General features: G+C 44.1%; 2 gene segments (V, D, J or C); both read left to right on the top strand.

The window, feature by feature from the left end:
* Positions 1-19,938, top strand: part of LOC131762178 (T cell receptor beta constant 1-like) — a 169,299-nt gene that overhangs the window by 106,791 nt on the left and 42,570 nt on the right.
* On the top strand, positions 251-19,384 carry LOC136794821 (T cell receptor beta variable 24-1-like). The segment is given in 4 exon segments: positions 251-574; positions 718-798; positions 928-1,264; positions 19,112-19,384. Coding segments are annotated over 3 exon segments (561 nt in total).

The raw sequence follows: 19,938 nt of genomic DNA, 5'->3' as shown, positions 1-19,938 counted from the left end.
CCCCAGTCCGGGAAGATCCCACGTGCCGCGGAGCGGCTGGGCCCGTGACCCGTGGCCGCTGAGCCTGCGCTCCGCAACGGGAGAGGCGGCAACAGTGAGAGGCCCACGTACCACAAAAAAAAAAGGCAGCAGCCATTAAAGAACAGTGTCAGTTGGGAGCAAAGTTATAATGTTGCCCTTCTTTAAAAAAAAAAAAAAAAAAAAAAAAACCTCAAAGTTTGCAGTACATATGTTCAAATTGCATAGCTGATCTAGACCTGAGTTAGAAAAATAAAGAAATAAGTGCAGAAAAAATAGAAACATGACAGCGTCACAACCTTCCAATGAGACTAGACTCCTTTTATTTGAGAGGATTCTGAATTTTCTCTGTGGCCTAGCCAGTTGGGAGGATGATGCTTCCTTGAATGACTGAAATAGATTAAGGTCTGAGAAGAGGGAGAGAGACTTCCCTCTGACAGATGGCAGAGGAGCAGCAGGAGGAGAAGAGGAGGCAGTAAGGGCTTCAGCATCTGCTGACGGATATACACTAAGCTCAAGCACCAGCCGCTAAGGAGCAAGGTGAAGACTGAAGAAGGTTAGACCCTTGCGGGGGATGTGGTGGGAAGAGGTGTGGCTGCATCTTTCTCCAAAACCCACTAAGTTGGGAGGGACAATGACAGCTCTGACTGAATCCTTGCAATTTCCTATTTCCGTGTCCTGTTCCCCCAACACTCAAAGCCAACACCATCTTCTTCCTGCCTCTCGTCACCATGGGCTCCATGCTCCTCTGCTGTGTGGTCTTTTGTCTCCTGGGAACAGGTGAGTTTAGGAAACATGGGGGAATCCCTGCCTTAAACTTTCCAGCTCGTGGCCAAAGCTCCTCCCTGAAGATTGTGGCAAAGACCCTTCCTAGGTTCTGTCTCCAGTTTTTGTCTTGTCTCCTCACAGGCTCCATGGATGCTGGTATTACCCAGACTCCAAGGAATAGGATCGCAATCACGGGAAAGAGCACTGCACTGGAATGTTCTCAGACTAAGGATCATGAGTCTATGTACTGGTATCGACAAGACCCAGGACTGGGGCTCCGGCTGATCTACTACTCCTACGGTGTCAATGATACTAACAAAGGAGATGTCTCCGCCGGGTACAGAGTCTCTCGTAAGGAGAAGGCGAAGTTCTCCCTCTTCCTAGAGCCCGCCACCCCCAACCAGACAGCCCTTTACTTCTGTGCCAGCAGTATTTGCACAGTGCTTCCTGGCCACCTGCTCTCTACACAGAAAGACGGGTACGTTTGCTCATAAGGGCACAGAGTCTTCCTAGATGTGGGATGTGGGATCCTTAGAGGTCGTTCTGTGCTGTGTGAGCCTCAGTCTGAACTTAGGGCCACCTTGGGTCAGTGTCCCCAGGCCATGGGATGACTCCAAAACCACAAGCTAGACTGAACCTACCTCCTCTGCCCATTGACCCTCTTTATCTATTCTAGTGGGGCTGGCCCAGTATTCTCCCAGGAGAATGAACCTGAGCATTTGGGAACACCATCACGATTTGCAATAAAAGCATTTCTTATGAGAGCCTCCAGTGTGGCTCTTAATGATCCTTTGGCCTCTACCTCCACCCACCTTGCAATATCCCCATCCATTCTGTTCCTGCCGATGTCACCTTTATCCTGCCAGCCCCTTCCCATCCCAGTCCTTCCAAGTCCTACTGTTTAGCTCTGTAGTTGGTTGCCTTTATACCAAAACCAAACTACCTTGTTTTCTAAAACTTCATTCTAAGTAAATTTAATCACCATTAAATCTGACTCAGAAGGTGATATTCAAGTACCAGAGACTGTGATCTATAAAAGTTATCTTTCATCTACGGCCCGACACTTGGATCTCTACCGAGATCAATCTTAACCTGCAGGAACAGATAGACTTGCTTCATTTTCTGGATATACTGAATTCCAACACATTTGCCTGCTGTCCAGCATAGAACCAAAGCTAGGAGCTCGGAGATTCCCTTTTCTCTCAAGGCATTGGGAAATAACCCTGACTGCCCTGCAGGGAGGACCCTCCTAGGAGCCAGTGAACTCTAGACACAAAAATACTTAATCAAGGGCTGCAAGCATGCTGTAAAAGTCTGCCTGAGAATCAGGTTGAAGCCTTCCTCATGTGCTTTGTCTTCTTAACTCATAAACAAACCTCGATTATTTCCACAGAAGAATCCACAGGATCTGGTGACAGTTCAGATACAAAGAACCCAATTTCTTTTATTTTCTACCTGTTCTAATTGGAAAAAAGTCATACCTCTTTTTTTCCTGTCTCCTTTATGAGTTCTATCTCATCTGCCATCCCTTTAAAAAATCCATTTTCTATGGAGTTCTGTTGCAAGGCTTTCTATGCACACTTTATCAGCAGTCTCATCTGTAACGATAATTCTTCCCTCATGAGTTTGTAAGTGTTCCATTTACTTGTCTACTAGACATTTTTAGTAGATTTCCCTAGACTTTTCTTCTGCCTTTTTTCCCCCTCAGTATAAATATTCTTCCTTAACCTTCCCATCCAGGTTTATGACAATTTCTTTCATGAGTTCTAACTGGTAAATTCAGGCTTCTACTGGACACTTCCTGCTGGATGCTCCACAATTCAAACTCAAGTGATTTATTGCTGAATTTATTGCCTCGCCACCCCTACCTGCATCCATTCTGGCCCCAATACTGTGTTTCCATCTCAGTGACCTGAATGATGGTAGTAAGTTCCTATTTTCCATTAGTCCTCACATTAAATCCATTCATAAATCTATTACTTCTATATTGCACATTGTCATAGATTTGCTTTTCTGGTAAATGGTCTTTGCAGGGGACATTAGTGTACAGAAAGGTTATTAGAAAGTGCCCTTATGATCCACATGGATACAAGGGAAAAGAAGGAAGCTGGAAGAGGCAGAAGGGAAGTGGGTCTGTCTTGCAGCCTCAACAAAGGCCTCAGCTGAGTCCACAGGGAGCTGGGAAGCTGGGGTGGCCCTTACAATCATCCGAAGTTGAGGTGAGGGGCTACGTCTTATGCCCACTTTACTGCAGCTGTGTCATTGGACATGGTGGCCCTGAGAAAGGGCATGCCCTTGGGGGAAGAGTTGCCTCTCCTAGCAATGGGGGGAAACATCCTTCATGCCTAAAGGGAGAGACACAGTCTCTGATATACAAGTTTATCTGATTCAGCTGCTCCTTTCCTTCCTCATTGCTTCTATTTCATGCAGGCCCTCATTACCTGTTACCTAGAAGAAATGCAACATCCTTCTCACTGCTCCACCAGCCTCTTACTGCATCTGCTTTCTTCTGTCCTGGACATTCCTACCAGCCTGATTGAGTCTGGCACACAAAGCCCTTCACAAACAGGTCTCTGTCTAGAAATATATGCAGGTCTTCCAAAGCCACTCTAGCACTTTAGGATCTAGCTCTACTGAATGTTTTGTATTTCCCTGAATGGACCAAGCCAAATTGCACAGCTGTACCTTTGCCAGCACTCTCACCTCTACCTGAAATGGGTGACCACTACTTGACTGCCTGGTCACTCTTGAACATCCTTTCATTCTGAGCTCAGAGGTTAGCTTGTCCATAAAGGCTCTTCTGACTCCTACAGACAGAAAAGACTCAGCTCCTATTCATTCCAAAACTACTATAGTTAGTGTATTCTTTCATAATTCTTTCTTTCTCATTCTTCCCAAGATTCCATATTCTTTATTTTGAGAGTGATGTCCCTCCAATTATATATCCCTAGACTGAGTACAATGTTTGACTTAGTGAAGAAGAGATAGAAGAAAGGGAGGACGGGAGGCAGGGAGGAAGAGAGGAAAGGAAAATAGACTCAAATATGTCTCAAGTAGCTCTTCAGCATTTTCTTCCAAGTAACATGTTTTCTGAGCTCCAGTGCGTGTGTATTTAAGTCCTCTACACCCCTTGTCCTATAAGTCCTTTTAAGCAGAATTATATAAGAAGACTGGAAAATGCGAGAGGCTGCTTTTACTGGACGAAAAATGTATAGAGACGTATGTAACAATTATCTCTGATGATTCCTGTCTCCTCAAATGTTGACATTTAGAAATTCTCAGCAGCTGCTCTAGAGACTTTCCTAGCTATATCAGAAAGGTGAGCCATGCATGAGTTATTCTTGAACTGGGAAACAAGGGGTAGATGGTTTATCTCTGCCTTCAGGCACCCCTTCATTTGAGTAGGACCTGAACCTCTCTCATGTCTACTCCCAACACAGCTTCTACCCCTGTCATTCTTCCCTCTTTCTTTTTTTTTTTTTTTTTTCGGTATGCGGGCCTCTCACTGTTGTGGCCTCTCCCGTTGCGGAGCACAGGCTCCGGACGCGCAGGCCCAGCGGCCATGGCTCACGGGCTTAGCTGCTCCACGGCATGTGGGATCTTCCCGGACCAGGGCACGAACCCGTGTCTCCTGCATCGGCAGGCGGACTCTCAACCACTGCGCCACCAGGGAAGCCCACTTCCCTCTTTCTTTAATCACTTCTACTGTGAGAGATAGATTTTACATCCAGTCACTGCTGAGATCCCCCTACCCAGTGCAGGAAGAAGGATGCTTAGAGAGAAGAACTAAGTTGTGGGGGGGATGTATTCAGCCCTGATACTACCAGGGCAAGCAAGAGTAATTTAAAACCATGAAATGGGTGCTTAATTCCAAACAATGCTAAGAGAGGAGTCTACAGGGACATCAGAGAGGCCAAAGACCTAGAATGTGCCAGAAATAAAGAAACGTTGAGGGGAAAGCAGGAGTATGAGTGCCTAGAACTCTTTTTCCCCTGCTTCGAAGGGCCAGTCTGGAGGGCTGGTGGAGACAACCCACCACCCATCACCATGAAGAAAGACCCAAGAGCAAGGTTCTTGTCAGCCTTTGTAGATCATGTAAAGCACACATCACTTCAGGTTTCCAGGCAGTGTTCAAGGATCTGGCACTGAGGAAAGATATGAAGTATCCTCATCTAAAATATGTGAATGGTAAATCATTTTCCTCTTTGGACTCTTTCAAGGAAACATAACTTTCACTGTGAAAACATCCGTCCTAATATTTACTGTACTTCCAGTAGAAGAGATGAATAACATACCACACTATCGATGACATAGGGAGCTTGAGTTTGAATCTTATGGTCATATAGCAGAGACATCCCCCGACCTCCTCAGCTTGAGACTGTACCCCAGTTCCTATTTCTTTTGCTAGATTTATTATTTTTTTTAAATTCCCTTGGTCCTCCCTAGTAATTGTAAGTTTTATTGCATATTCTTATTTTGATACTAGTTATCTTCCAAGTCTGAACAGTTATATCTGTACCTTTATTTTATCTTATATAGTATTATAATTAAATAACCATGCTCCCCCACCACACGCACACCCACACACTCACACACTCATACACTCTCACGCACACACACACACACTCACACACACACTGTTTTATTACCTCCTCCAGTTGCCAGTACTCTTTGTCCCAGTCCTCTTCCAACTTTTGGATCTGCTTGAAAGAGTAATGGTCTGGGACTAATGATCTTCAATTTTCCCTTTCAGCAAATTTTGAGATTTCAAAGCATAAGTTGGAGGTTTAAGATTATATGTTCAGTTACACTCAGCCTATTTCTCCCTTATTTCCTTATTACAGCAGTTAAACTGGGTACCCTTTTAGATTACAAGTCCCCAGAACTGGGACGTAAATAATAGTTACCTGACTGGAGAAGCTGTTTGCCAAGGATATGTAAAATAACTTTATGTCTGACCATACAAGAAATGGTACCTCTTAAGACTCTCATCAGCCACTGACAAGAGCTCCCTTAACTGGGAATATATTGCTCTAAAGTTCAACAACAACAATAACAAAAATCGATGAAGTTCCTGCATTTCAGTTTACTGAGATCAGGGAGACCTATCTCCTATCGTCAGGTGTTTTCACAGGATCGCTGGAGGATTAAGAATCCTTCTTTTCCTTCTTCACTGTCTCTTGGGCTCTTTCAGCTTTTCTTCCTCATAGCCACTAGAGTGATATGCATAATACTCAGATCTGATCATTCTACACACACACAATATCTCCATGTTTCTCCTTCACATTCAAGGTAAAATTTGGATTTCTTAACCTGGCTTAAAGGTGTTTCAGGATCTGGACTCTGGAAACATAGCTCATCTTCAATCCCCTAATCCCTGCTGTTTTTGCAGCATTACTGAGCTGGCACTTTCTTACCTGTGCCTTTGCACATGCTCTCCCTCTACCTTCCACGATCTACTCTTCTCGTCTGCGGGGCTGACTTCTCGGCTTCCATTAACCACTGTCCCGACACAAGAAGTCTTCATCTGTTGTCGCTCTGACTACCTGAGAATTATTTCTTTTCCTACAAATCTTACTTAAGACCACACCACTTCTGTGAAGTCTTCCCTTTCTTCCCAGAAAGATAAGATGTTCCCTTCCTTTATGCTCCTACACCAAAGAAACCCTAGCATTTGTAATTGCCATGTGGCTTGTCATTTTGCTCATGTCTGAGTCCTCATAGGCAAGTATGGCCTTTGAGAGACTGGACTTCATATCCTTTTACACTGTAGCCCCAGGATCTTGGGCTGTGTAAGATATTTTGGATACAAAAGTATAAGCTCCATGGGAGCAGAGACCTTTTTTTGGTTCACGCTTATATCCTAACATCTAGTGGTATGTCTGGCACATAGTAAGTGTTCAATAGTTATTCAGTAAATAAATGAGGGCTTCCCTGGTGGCGCAGTGGTTGAGAGTCCGCCTGCCGATGCAGGGGACACGGGTTCGTGCCCCGGTCCGGGAGGATCCCACATGCCGCGGAGCGGCTGGGCCCCTGAGCCATGGCCGCTGAGCCTGCGCGTCCGGAGCCTGTGCTCCGCAATGGGAGAGGCCCACATACCAAAAAAAAAAAAAAAAAAAAACGAAAGAAAAGAATTAGCCTAAAGGAAAGGAGAGGACATAGGACTATATGGAAAGCATGTAGAGACTGTACAGCACTCATGTAAATGAATAACATTAGGCTGGCTAAAGAGATTAGAGTGCTTCTAGAGTGGAATTCGAGGTTGGGCATGAGGGCAAAATGGAAGAGTTCTAAAAGTGTTCAGAGAAAACACTCAGGGGTCCATGGAAGACTGTTCAATTTACCATAATAGCCTAGTAAAAATTCAAGAGATGCAAACCCACCATGTCAAAAAGGATATATTGTATAAGAAAAATTAGAAAATTCATAAAGGGAAACAACTGCCATGCTAGTTCTTCAAGAGAACGGCATAAACAATTATGTGACCCAGATAAATGAAACTATCACATTGCATCAAGTCGAAGACGCTTTTCATTCCTTTCTGAAGCAGTGGGGTAGGAGGGTGTGGTCTCGGGCCAGGAAGTAGATGAAACCTGTTGGTTTCAGAGATTAAATTCATCCCAGGAGCAGACAGCATTCTTCACCCGGTGCTGCCGTGAGCAACAGGTTTCTCTGCTGTTTGTCCTTTTTCTCCTCAGAGTAGCTGAGTTCTGGGCACAGGTAAGGAACCCCTGTCACTGGCTTCCCAGCCTCCAACTACAAAATGTTTCCTCCTGTCTTTATGTGATCCCTGCTTTATCTCTCACAGACCTCAAGGATGCTGTAGTCACACAGTTCCCAAGACACGGGGTCTCAAAGACAGGGAAGGAATTAACTCTACAGTGTTCACAGAATATGAGACATTATTCAATGTACTGGTATCACCAAGACCCAGGATTTGGACTGCGGCTGATCTATTACTCAACTAATACCCTCCCCACTGAGAAAGGCGATGTCCCTGAGGGGTATCGCGCCTCTCGAAATGAGTTGGAACATTTCCCCCGACCCTGGAGTCTGCCAGCACCAACCAGACATCTGTGTACCTCTGTGCCAGCAGTGAATCCACAGCGCTGCAAGGCTGCTTCCTCTCTGCACAAAAAGAGGGGCAAACCAAGGAGTGAGGGGATGCTGTCCTCAAGATTCCTGACCCCAACTAAAAGTTTTTTTCTAAAGCCGGCACTGAAGCCCTGCCCTAACTTTACTATTCTTTACTTCCCTGTTCCCATTTTGTCCCTCTAACACCCTTCCTATTGTAATCAGAATCTTTGCTTCTGCTTGATATTCCACTCAACTAGAAGCTATTAACCCAACGTGAATATTTTCTAGGAAACACTTCCATTTTCAGATTCAGACGTAAGAAAATTTTGACGAAATTGAATTCTGTTCAATTCAGTAAAAAAAAAAAAAAAAAAAAAAAAGCCCTCAGATTTGCGAAGATCTTCAAAGATTCTTCAATGAATCTCTCAATGACTGATCGTGATGTACAGGAAAATAGGTAGGGGATTGGGACTTCCTCAGACATGGGATGGCCTGAGCATGAGTAAAAGAGGATGCAGAGGGTAGTGACAAGTTTTCAGACGTGTGGATTTAAGATCACCCAGAGGGAGGAAAGACAATGTGTTTGTGTAAGAGGGAGGGGTGGGAAGTGAAAAAGAAGAAATATGTTTGTCTCCAGGGAGTATTAAGGAGCAGAACTTTTAAGTTCACTGTGTAGCTCCCCAAAGGAGGATGTTGGATAACAAAACTTATTAGTCTTCTATTGCTGTGTTGTAACAAATCACTGCAAATTAGGCAGGTCAAACCAATGCCGATTTATTGTTTTACAATTCTGTATGTCAGAAGTCCAGGAAGACGGGGCGGAGGTGGGAGGACTGGGTTCTCTGCTCAAGGTCCCATGCACCTGAAATCAAGGTGTCGTCTTGTGGCATTCTCTTCTGGAGCCCAGCTCCTCCTCCCAGCTCATCCCTATCATTTGCAGAATTCAGTTCCTTGTGGTTGTAGGACTAGAGACCCAGTTTCCTCATTGGCTGTCCCTGGGGGATTGCCCTCAGCTCCTGGCAGTCTCTCTCGGGTCTCCTCCATCTTCAAAAACAGAAATGCATATCAAATATTTCTTATGCTTCAAAAAGCTCTCTGGCCTTCCCTTCTGCTACCAGCTGGAGAAAACAGCTTTTAAAAGGCTTGTGTGATTAGACTAGGATAGACCCACCTGGATAATATCCCTTTTGCCAAATAATGTAACAGTAATAGGAGTGGTATTTCATCATATTCACAGGTTCCACCTACACTCAAAGCGGAAGGGATCAGGCAAGTATCATGGGGGAACAAATGCCAAGAAAATCAGAACAAGAAATTCACAGAGCAAATAGTTAATTGCATTAAGTTAGAATTCACAACTACTCGAGAGATGTTTCCGAGTCTTGGCCATACAGTAGATATAGTTCTCTTCCTACTGTTTTATCAGGGACACAATATAAAAGTAGAATGGAGCGGCCTTTGGTAAGGGAGGAATGGGAAGGTCTAGAAGGGAAAGGTGAGGAGGTAGAATAGATCTGGCTCCTACTGGAAGGACATCAAAAATTCTTCGGGATAAGGAACAAAATTGTTTTAGTCCCTGAGTTGAGAAAAGGGATTTAAAAAAAAATGAGACAGAACAGCAGTCAAAGGATGCAGTGAGGTTTAAGAGAACTTTTCCAAAGAGAATAAAATTAGTTGCAGAGGGAAAGCAGTATATAATTAGCCTTGTCCTTATGAATTTTGAGTAACCTAACATGGAAATAGCTTATTACAAGTTGATTAATTATTGGGGGAGAAAGCACAATCTTTTGAAATTCAAATGAGTCAGAAAACCAACAACTTCAAGGTGGGGCCTCAGAAAAACAACACATATTAAGGTCCAGTTTATATGATGATATATAATGTGATATTGTTGTTATCAGCAAATTTGTGAAAATTTCCTGGAGAAGAAATTTGGGATAATCTGGGCACTGTTCTAATCTTGGGAAGCAAATTGTTTTTCTTGTGAATTGACCTACCCTTCCACAATGAGACAACAGGGATCGTGTCAGGGTAACAAATATTAATGAGTGAAGCAGAACTGGCTTGCCACCTGCTGCCGTAGGTGGAGAAAGTAATAAAAAAAAATAAGAGGAGGAGAAAAATGGTACTTTCTTAAAGAGAGAGAATAATTCTTAAAATGGTATTAGTCTCTTCTCTTTCCCTCTCTGTTACCAAACCAGACTTGGGTCCACTTGTCCTCACACAGTTAAAGTCAATATACTGACATCGGGTTGTGTTGAAGGAAAGTGCCCCATTTATTGCAGGTGCCAAGCAAGGAGGCCAGGCAGCTAATGCTTAAAGGCTTGAACTCCCGATGGCTTTCAGGGAAAGATTTTTAAAGACAGGGTGAGGGAGGGGGGTTGTGGACATCATATCAGCTCATGGACATCCTTATGATTGGTTGGTGGTGAGGTAATTGGGAGTCAACACCACCAACCTTCTGGTTCCAACCAATCTGGGGTCTACGTGCTTCTGGGCAGCAAACAGATAATTTCTTCCACCTGAAGGGAGTTTCAGTCTCTGTAAAGCAGCTCAAAGGACATGGCTCAGAATGTTATCTATAGCCCTTTGGGAGGAACTAAAAGTCCTTGACATTGTTTAATGGCTAAACTATCAATATTATTATTTTGTCTTGTTTCACTCTTTTCCTTTGCTTCTGCATATTCTTACTTCTCTGATAAAATTTATTCTTTGGAACTCGGAGAAGGCCTAGGAGGCTAAGTTTTTCTATAAACAAGAGGCAGGTAGAGGACATGGGCAGGGGTTAGGGGGTCTATCCTGGGAAGGCCCCATAGGGTCCTGCTTGTTTTCATCTCTGTAAGGTAGTTGCTATCCATTATTCCAAGATGGGGACAGGGGCACAAGAATCCCACCTGGTAATTAATGAATCCTAGATCTGTACTCTCCACCCTGATGCCTAATTTGAACTTAAATCCATTCAGGACATGAACTGAACACTTCATCCTGCAGGTTAAACACAACATGTCATCTTTGCCTCTCAAGCTACTCTTCTGGTTTCCTGATTTGGTGAAGAAGCAAGTATGAGTTATTTACATGCACAAGGTTGAAAACAGAATTATACTAAATTTCTCTTCCTCCTTTACCCTGGAGAGTCAATTTGTATTCAAGTACTTTTATTTCTAACTCCAACAAAAATTTTCTTCTCATCCGTTTTCAAGGCAACCACTGCCATGTTTATGCTCTTTTTTAACAGCTCCCCAGATAAATGGAATAGCCTCCTTATTAATCTCTCTGGCTTCAGCCTCACTCCATCTAATGCGTGTCAGCCTTGTACTCAAATGTAATCTTCCTAATTGCAAAAATCTGACCCCTGTCACGCCCTTCCAGAGCATCCTTCAACAGCTCTCTTTGGTCTACCATACATAAAATCTAAACTTATTAGCATGGAAAAAATGTATGACTATCTCTTCAATATTTTGAAATGGCAGAAATTTCAATCTTTTACCAGGAAGATATCTTTGTATTAGAATGTCAAGTTCTCACTAGAGTCTAGGATAATGATAAAGAGATCCTAATTTTTCCTCTTGAGTCACTGATCTCTTTCCATTGTAAGCCCATTGCAGTTGGGCATTGGGAAGACTTGTGCTGTAAGTAGCAGGAATGGGTCAGTGCTTTAGAATCTTCACGTCTTTCCATAGGAGGAAGCAAAGAAAAAAACCAAATGACCTGACCAGATCCAGCCTCTGATTGACACAAGATAATCACCCCTTTGTCTCCATATATTTACCAGATCTTAAAGCATAACACCTGAATGTACCATGCTAACAAGTGCTGGTTTCTTTTTTTTTTTTTTTTCAATCCACCAAACCTTTTTCTAGTTTTCTGACTTGATACGGGCCAGGAGAGCCCTGGGTATGGTTGTGGGTTTGGGGAAGAGACATAAGTAAATCACCCAGGAAGGAAACGTGGAGTGGTAAAGAAAACTTCCTACATATATAAGGTTTTCTATGATCACAACTCTACTAGAAAATTCAGCTACACCTTCTACCACTCGCATTCTCACTCACTTTACTAGAGTTCAGTGTTGCTCAGGTAATCTCCAAACATGCAGCACATACTAATTTCCTTGTGTAGCACATCTGACAAACTCATTTTGATCTTCCAAATATTACCTAAAACAATAGCATTGTGTGAAATGTATTCTGCTTTCCCAAGAAGATTGTGGGCTCCTTCTTCTGTATTCTCACCATGCCTTATAGGATCCTACCTTTTTTCAAGCACCAAGTTACAATGTTTATTGTTATGGTTATTTTCCCATTGAGCTATAAAATCTTTTTTTTTTTTTTTTTTGTGGTACGCGGGCCTCTCACTGTTGTGGCCTCTCCCGTCGCGGAGCACAGGCTCCGGACGCACAGGTTCAGCGGCCGTGGCTCACGGGCCCAGCAGCTCCACGGCATGTGGGATCCTCCCGGACCAGGGCACGAACCCGTGTTCCCTGCATTGGCAGGCGGACTCTCAACCACTGCGCCACCAGGGAAGCCCTATAAAATCTTTTTAAATTAACATCTTTATTGGAGTATAATTGCTTTACAATGGTGTGTTAGTTTCTGCTGTATAACAAAGTGAATCAGCTATACATATACATATATCCCCATAACCCCTCCCTCTTGCATCTCCCTCCCTCCCTCCCGATCCCACCCCTCTAGGTGGATACAAATCACTGAGCTGATCTCCCTGTGCTATGCAGCTGCTTCCCACTAGCTAGCTATTTTACATTTGGTAGTGTGTAGATGTCCATGCCACCCTCTCAGTTCGTCCCAGCCTACCCTTCCCCGTCCTCAAGTCCATGCTCTACATCTGTGTCTTTATTCCTGTCCTGCCCCTAGGTTCTTCAGAACCATTTTTCTTTTTTTTTCAGATTCCATATATATGTGTTAGCATATGGTATTTGTTTTTCTCTTTCTGACTTACTTCACTCTGTATGACAGACTCTAGGTCCATCCACCTCACTACAAATAACTCAATTTCATTTCTTTTTATGGCTGAGTAATATTCCATTGTATGCTGAGCTATAACATCTTTATGGTAACAAGACTTGTATTTCCTTCATTCCTTCCCCAGTAGCTTCCTCGGGGCATGACATACAAGTTCAATGAATGATCAAACGTAATCAATATGTCTTTTATGTTCATGTCTGTATTCCCATAGTCTGAAATAGCATCTGACACATAATCATTATTCATTATATGTCCATTAAAGAATGGATAAATGATTCAGCAATGTCTACAAGGATTTGTTCCTGCACTTTCTTCCTCTCCTCTCCTGAAAAAATTATATTTCTTAAGTTTAACCAGTTTCTGGCCTTACCTTCCTTTATCTGGCTAAGGATCCCTGCTACGCAGAATAATAACACACACACACACACACACACACACACACACACACACACACACACACACACACCCGCCCAACCAACAACCATGCCCTAGTCCTTGGAACCTGTGAATACGTTGCATGACAAAACAGGATCAGGTTTGTAGATGCAAGTAAGTCTGCTAATCAGTTGACCTCAAGATAGGAAGAGTCACCTGGATTATCCAGGTGGACCTAATTAAACTCATGCGGCCGGCGTCAGCGTGATGTGAGGGTTCTGTTCACTGTTGCTGGCTCTGAAGATGGAGGAAGGGGGCCAAAGGACGTGAGTGGTCTCTAGAAGTTAAAAAAAACAGAGAAGTTCTCCCCTAAAGCTCCCAGAAAGGCACAGCCCTGCACGCTTTGATTTCAACCTGAGACCCGTGTCAAACTTCTAACCTATGGTAAGATAGTTAATCTGTGTTGTTTGAAGCCCTTAAGTTTGGATAAGTTGTTATAGCAGGAATAGAAAACTAATACAGAGCCCTACTTCCAAGCAGCTGCAAGCAGGCGGCTGATGAAGAAAGCCACTGTGCACGTAGCCTAAGAGGCAAAGGGCTAAGGATGGGAGTTTGAATCAGATGATGCATTTGTTGTTGTTGTTGTTGCTGCTGTTGTTTTTTGCGGTACGCGGGCCTCTCACTGTTGCGGCCTCTCCCGTTGCGGAGCACAGGCTCCGGACACGCAGGCTCAGCGGCCACGGCTCACGGGCCCAGCCGCTCCGCGGCATGTGGGATCTTCCCGGACCGGGGCACGAACCCGCGTCCCCTGCATCGGCAGGCGGACTCTCAACCACTGCGCCACCAGGGAAACCCAGATGATGCATTTTTAAAGGCAGATGCTACCCGTTTCTGCTCGCGACATGCCCCATTTCTGCAAATACGTCATCTCCACAGGGTTAGGGTCAGAATGTTCCAGCCGGGAGCCCCACAGTCATTGCTAGCTCCAGCGGGGGGGCTGTTCTCCTGAGAAGAATTCCTTCCTTTGGTCTGACAGGCGGTGGCCATCACAGTGTGCATGGCCCCTGCTAAGGAGCGCAGAGCCACCAGGGAGCTCTGCCGGGGAAGGCAAGGGGGTTGTAACACAGGGAGTCACCCTGCAAGTAGCAGGAGGTTGGAATTTTTCCTTGTCACTGAGAGTATCAGAGAAGCTCATCCACTTTCCAGCTTCATCCCCCTGTAAGGCGACCACACAAACACACTCAGGAACCCAGAGGGAAAGAAAGACAGGGAGATGGAGACTGGGAGAGAGTGAGAAAGCAAAGAAGAAAAGAATGATCTCCCCTTGATCCTTGAATCTTCCACGGACATCGGAGTCCCTGCGCACCAGCAGTTTATCAATGCAGCCACATCTCCTGCACAAAAATACCAGACCCAAGGTGTGCAGTGACCTTGCCCTCGTGAGCTCCCCTCACCCACACAAGACCGCCCAGAGCCCTGCCTGCTGGTAATTATCCTTTCCTCTGCTTTTCCCATCTTTGTTTTTTAATTGAAGTATAGTTGATTTACAATGTTGTGTTAATTTCAGGTGTACAAAAAAGTGATTCCGTTATATATATTTTCAGATTCCCTTCCATTCCAGTTTATTACAGGATATTAACTATAGTTTCCTGTGCTATACAGTAGGACCTCGTCATTTATTTTATATATAGTAGTGTGTATCTGTTAATCCCAAACTCTTAATTTATCCCTCCCCCTCCCTTTCCCCTTTGGTAACCAGAAGTTTGTTTTCTATGTCTGTGAGTCTGTTTCTGTTTTGTAAATAAGTTCATTTGTATCATTTTTGGATTCCACATGTGATATCATATGATATTTGTCTTTCTCTGTCTACTTATTTCACTTAGTATGATAATCTCTATGTCCACTTATGTTGCTGCAAATGGCATTATTTCATTCTTTTTTATGGCGGGGTAATATTCTACTGTATATATGTACCACATCTTCTTTATCCATTCCTCTGTCAATGGACATTTAGGTTGCTTCCATTTCTTGGCTATTGTAAATAGTGCTACAAGGAACATCGGGGTGCATGTATTTTTTCGAATTATGGTTTTCTCTGGATATATGCCCAGGAGTGGGATTGCTGGATCATATGGTAGCTCTATTTTTAGTTTTCTAAGGAACCTCCATACTGTTCTCTATAGTGGCTGTACCAATTTACATTCCCACCAACAGTGCAAGAGGGTTCCCTTTTCTCCACACCCTCTCCAGCATTTATTATTTGTAGAGTTTTGATGATGGCCATTCTGACTGGTGTGAGGTGATAGATACCTCATTGCAGTTTTGATTTGCGTTTCTCTAATGATTAGTGACGTTGAGCATCCTTTCATGTGTTTGCTGGCAATCTGTGTATCTTCTTTGGAGAAATGTCTATTTAGGTCTTCTGCCCATTTTTGGATTGAGTTGTTTTTTTTTTGATACTGAATTGTATGTGCTGTTTGTACATTTTGGAAACGAATCCCTTGTCAGTTGCATCATTTGCAAATATTTTCTCCCAGTCCGTAAGTTGTCTTTTTGTTTTGTTTATGGTTTCCTTGCTGTTCCCATCTTAAATGCTTTTTTTTTTACCACAGTGTGCCACAAAATTTTAGTGTTGCTGATTGTTTTCTGTTGCTTCTATAAGTAGTTACCACACACTTAATGGCTTAAAGCAACACAAATTTATTACCTTATAATTCTGGAGGTCAGAAGTCCAATGCAGGTCTCACCTGGCTAAAATCAGTACATTGGCGAGTCTCCATTCCTTTGTGAAGTCTCTTCTTACATTATGGCTCCCTTCCTCTAGTTTCAAATTCAGTAGTATTCGGCCTCTCTGACTCTTGCATACTCGAGTCTCCCTATAAACATAGCTGGGAAATGTTCTCTGCTATGAAGGACCCCTGTGATTCGACTGAGCCCACCTGGATAATCTAAGTTACTGCTCAAGGCCACCTGATTAGCAACCTTAACTTCATGCACAACCTGAACTCCCTGTTGCTTATCTAAACATTCACAGAATGTAGGGATTAGGACTTGAACATCTTTAAAGAGCCATTACTCCGCCTATTGCAGTATTATTCCACTAGAGGGAACTAACATATTCCTTAATATAAATGCATTTCAGACACTGATAAGAGGTTTGATAAAATTGAATACGGTATCACCAATTGAAAGAAAACTCAATATACAGCTATTTCTCTTAAGGTTTTTGAAAAGTGAATCATATAGTATAGAAAAATATACAGGGTAAAGTGACTTCCTCAGAACCAAAAATGGCCTGAGCAGAAGTAAAATAGGATTTGAAGGGTGGTGAAAATTTTGTCATCTGTTATCTGTGCTCAGGGTCACCATAGAGAAAATACTGTTAGATATTTAAAGGGACCAGTGTATTCTACTTGCAGGGATTTTAAAGAAATGTTTCCTTAATTGGGTAGAGGCAGGCATAATTATTATTGTCAGGAGATTGTCACCAGGAAGGATGATAAGAGATGCAGCAGATTCACTGAGTAATGCCTCAGAGGAGGGGCTGAGAGCCGTTAGGCACAGGGAAAGACATAAAGGGATGGACGGTGCAGAGTGAAAGGCATTACACTAAAGTGCAAAAGACGGAGAGGACATTTCAGAGCTCCTGGACATCTAGAGGATTCCGTTTTCTTCCCAGTGCTTTTGTTAGCGGCACAGGAGGCTGGTCCACACTGGGGAAGTGAAGTTCCCTTGGGAAGGAGAGATCAGAGGGAAGGTTCCAGGAAGGAAGGGTGGGGAAGGTACAGTAAGTGGCTCCTAGTACAAGGATATCAGGGACTCAGGTCAACAGAATCACTTTAGGATCTTGGTTGATGTTGAGAAAGAAAGAAGAGACCAGAGCGGCCTCATGCCAACAGGACGGGGATGCAGGGAGAAGCATGGGTCTGAGGACAGTGAATTAGCTCATGGGGGGTTAGGAATACAGAAGCAGCTGCCTCCTAAATCTTTGGTGAATCTAACATGGAAAGTGCTTGGGATAAACTATAAATCTTTGAGTTGTAATTGTCCACCTCGATGACATTGGAAGTACCGTGGAACCTTCGAAGATCCAATGGGCAGGAGTATAAATAGTGAGTTTAGCTTTGTGGATGTGGGTAAAGTGTGAAAGATTTCGAAAGATGCGATTTGGGATGACAGGTTAACTGAATAATACAGAGTTATTTACTTGAGGCAGGTTCTTGAGAATTAAAACTGCTTAATTTTTTTCTTGAACACTTGTACCCATAGCTAGGATATGGAGGACTTGCCTAGGACTGAAGTAGAGCCAAGTTTGCTCCCACAGGCTTTTCCAAAAGGGAATGGCACAGAAATATAAAAAGAAAGAACACTCCTCCTTAGAGCAGAGTTAATGTCATGATAGCAAACTGCATCTCCCTTATTTGTATGGAAGAGGGAGTGTTGGACCTGAACCTCCATCATGAAAGGAATTGGGGGCAGAAAGCCATCTCTGAGGTTTGAGGGCAGCCCAAGAACTGGGATGAGGACCCACTTCTTGCCTGGAGATGATAATGATTCGGCAAAATTCGGCAATATACAGCTTTGCGAAGCTCTAGCTATGACTGAAGCAAATAGGAGGATGGGGCGGTGTCCCTCCCTCTCCTCCTCCCCACACCCCCAAGAATGCTTGGGTTCCAACAAAGCTCAAGAAAAGTTCAAGGGGGGAAATACTCTCAGCAACCCCTGGAAAGTCACCTCAATGCAGGAAAGACATCATGACCCAGAAAAGAAGCAATATGTGAGTGGTTGGAGGAGCTAAGAAGATGCTGTGACACCCCAGCTACAGGCAGAGCTCCCTGTGACTTAGATCCAGAGCAGACAAGACAGCCCGGCTACAGGGAAATATCCGGCGACAGAACCGTTCCGTGTGCAGCCCCATCTGGAGACCACAAGACAGCAAAGCACACCCCACAATCAGCTAAGAAACTGAGTTGGCTGGTAAAAATAAGAGGTTATTGAAGAAGGCAGATCTCTCCTCTGCCTTTCACAGCCCCTTTAACAGGAGAGAGAAGAGAAGGAAGGATACATCCAAGACCACCCTTGAGGAAAGCAGCCACTCACACCCGCTACTTAATTTAATCTGCTAAGGAGAAGAGCCCTGAGTCTAGGGTCATGAACTGGATACAGACTAACAAAATAACCCATGATGTGGATTTGGCTAAGTTTTTACACATGAGACTCTTTTAAAAGGTAGTGGCTAAAAAATATATCCGTGGATAGACAAAGATATGAATATACTTGGATTTTTTTTTCTACAGAGTAGAAATGAGGACTTCTAAAGCAAAAAAAAAAAAAAAAAAAAGTGTTGTTTTGATGATACCATGAGTTTCATGCTCTCATATTTCTAAGTGATAATCAAATATACCAATTTTCATCATAAAGATCCAAAATACAGAACTATCTTTCAACTTTGACAAGAGTCTGCTAATAAGAAGACATTGTCAAATGCATAGAAACCAGCAGCCTCAAAGGAGGACAAGGAAAATGACAGTGATCACAAGCCTTGCCAGCCCCCATTGGCCATGACTGATCACCTGTGTTACCCTTCAGCCCTCTAAGGAAAGGGGAGTAGCTTCTCCCCTGAAAATGAGGATCGAGTAGCTGCAGAGAGAGAGAGAGAGAGAGAGAGAGACATCACAGAAACCAGCTAGGGCCCCAGGGCTGGCAGAGTGCCACTGCCATGGACCCCCGGCTCCTGGGCTGTGTCCTGCTTTGTCTCCTGGGAGCAGGTGAGCCCTAGAACTCATGGGCATGCCTTGGCCATCGCTTTCAGGTCTTAGCTCAGGCCCTCTCCTAGAAGCTGCAGCGCAGGGCGACTCCTCAGCTGTCTCTAGTTCTGTCTCCTTCCCCTACAGATGCCCTGGAAGCCAATGTGACCCAGAGCCCGAGACACCAGATCACAGAGACGGGAAAGAGGGTGACGTTGACTTGTTCTCAGAATATGAACTACAATGCTATGTACTGGTATCGACAAGACCCAGGTCTGGGTCTAAAGCTCATCTACTTTTCAAGCAATGTGGATTTGATTGAGAAGGGAGATGTCCCTGATGGATACACTGTGTCTCGAAAAAAGAAGCCAGATTTCCCCCTGACCCTGGCATCGGCCAGCACCAACCAGACCTCCTTGTACCTCTGTGCCAGCAGTGAATCCACAGCACCGCACAGTCAGCTGCTCTCCGCACAAAAAGGGCAGCCGCGAGAGCAGGGAGGCGCCTCCCTCCGGAGCCCCCTCCCTCCGGAGGCCCCGCCCAGCCAGGAGGACAAACTTCCCCCTGCCATCAGTGCCCACAGGAATCCTTCCCTGACTCTCTAACTCTGTGGACTCTGAGCAAGGCAGCCCCTCTGCAATGTGTCCTCCTCTTACTTCCAGTAACAATGAGCTTTTCAAAGTGCAGGCAGGACAAGCCACCTGTGTTAAGTCTAGCACCATGGGTAAAGAATTCCTTTCCTAGAAAAGGGATTTTACACACACTGCAATCCTTTCTCCTCACTGAGCATCATCGTTGCCCAAACTGAAAATTTCATTTTCAATCCAATCACTCAACAAAAATTTCATCGCACCTTCCAGGTCCTCTTCCTGGAGGTTTTGTCACCTGGAACAGCAGCACATCTGACTTGTTTACTAAATCTGATATCTCCCACTTTTCTCATCTCTGCAAATGGTCTGCCATCCACCCCAATG

The sequence above is a fragment of the Kogia breviceps genome, chromosome 9 (assembly GCF_026419965.1).
Source record: "Kogia breviceps isolate mKogBre1 chromosome 9, mKogBre1 haplotype 1, whole genome shotgun sequence".
NCBI lineage: Eukaryota > Metazoa > Chordata > Mammalia > Artiodactyla > Physeteridae > Kogia > Kogia breviceps.
This window is presented reverse-complemented; position numbering and strand designations above follow the sequence as displayed.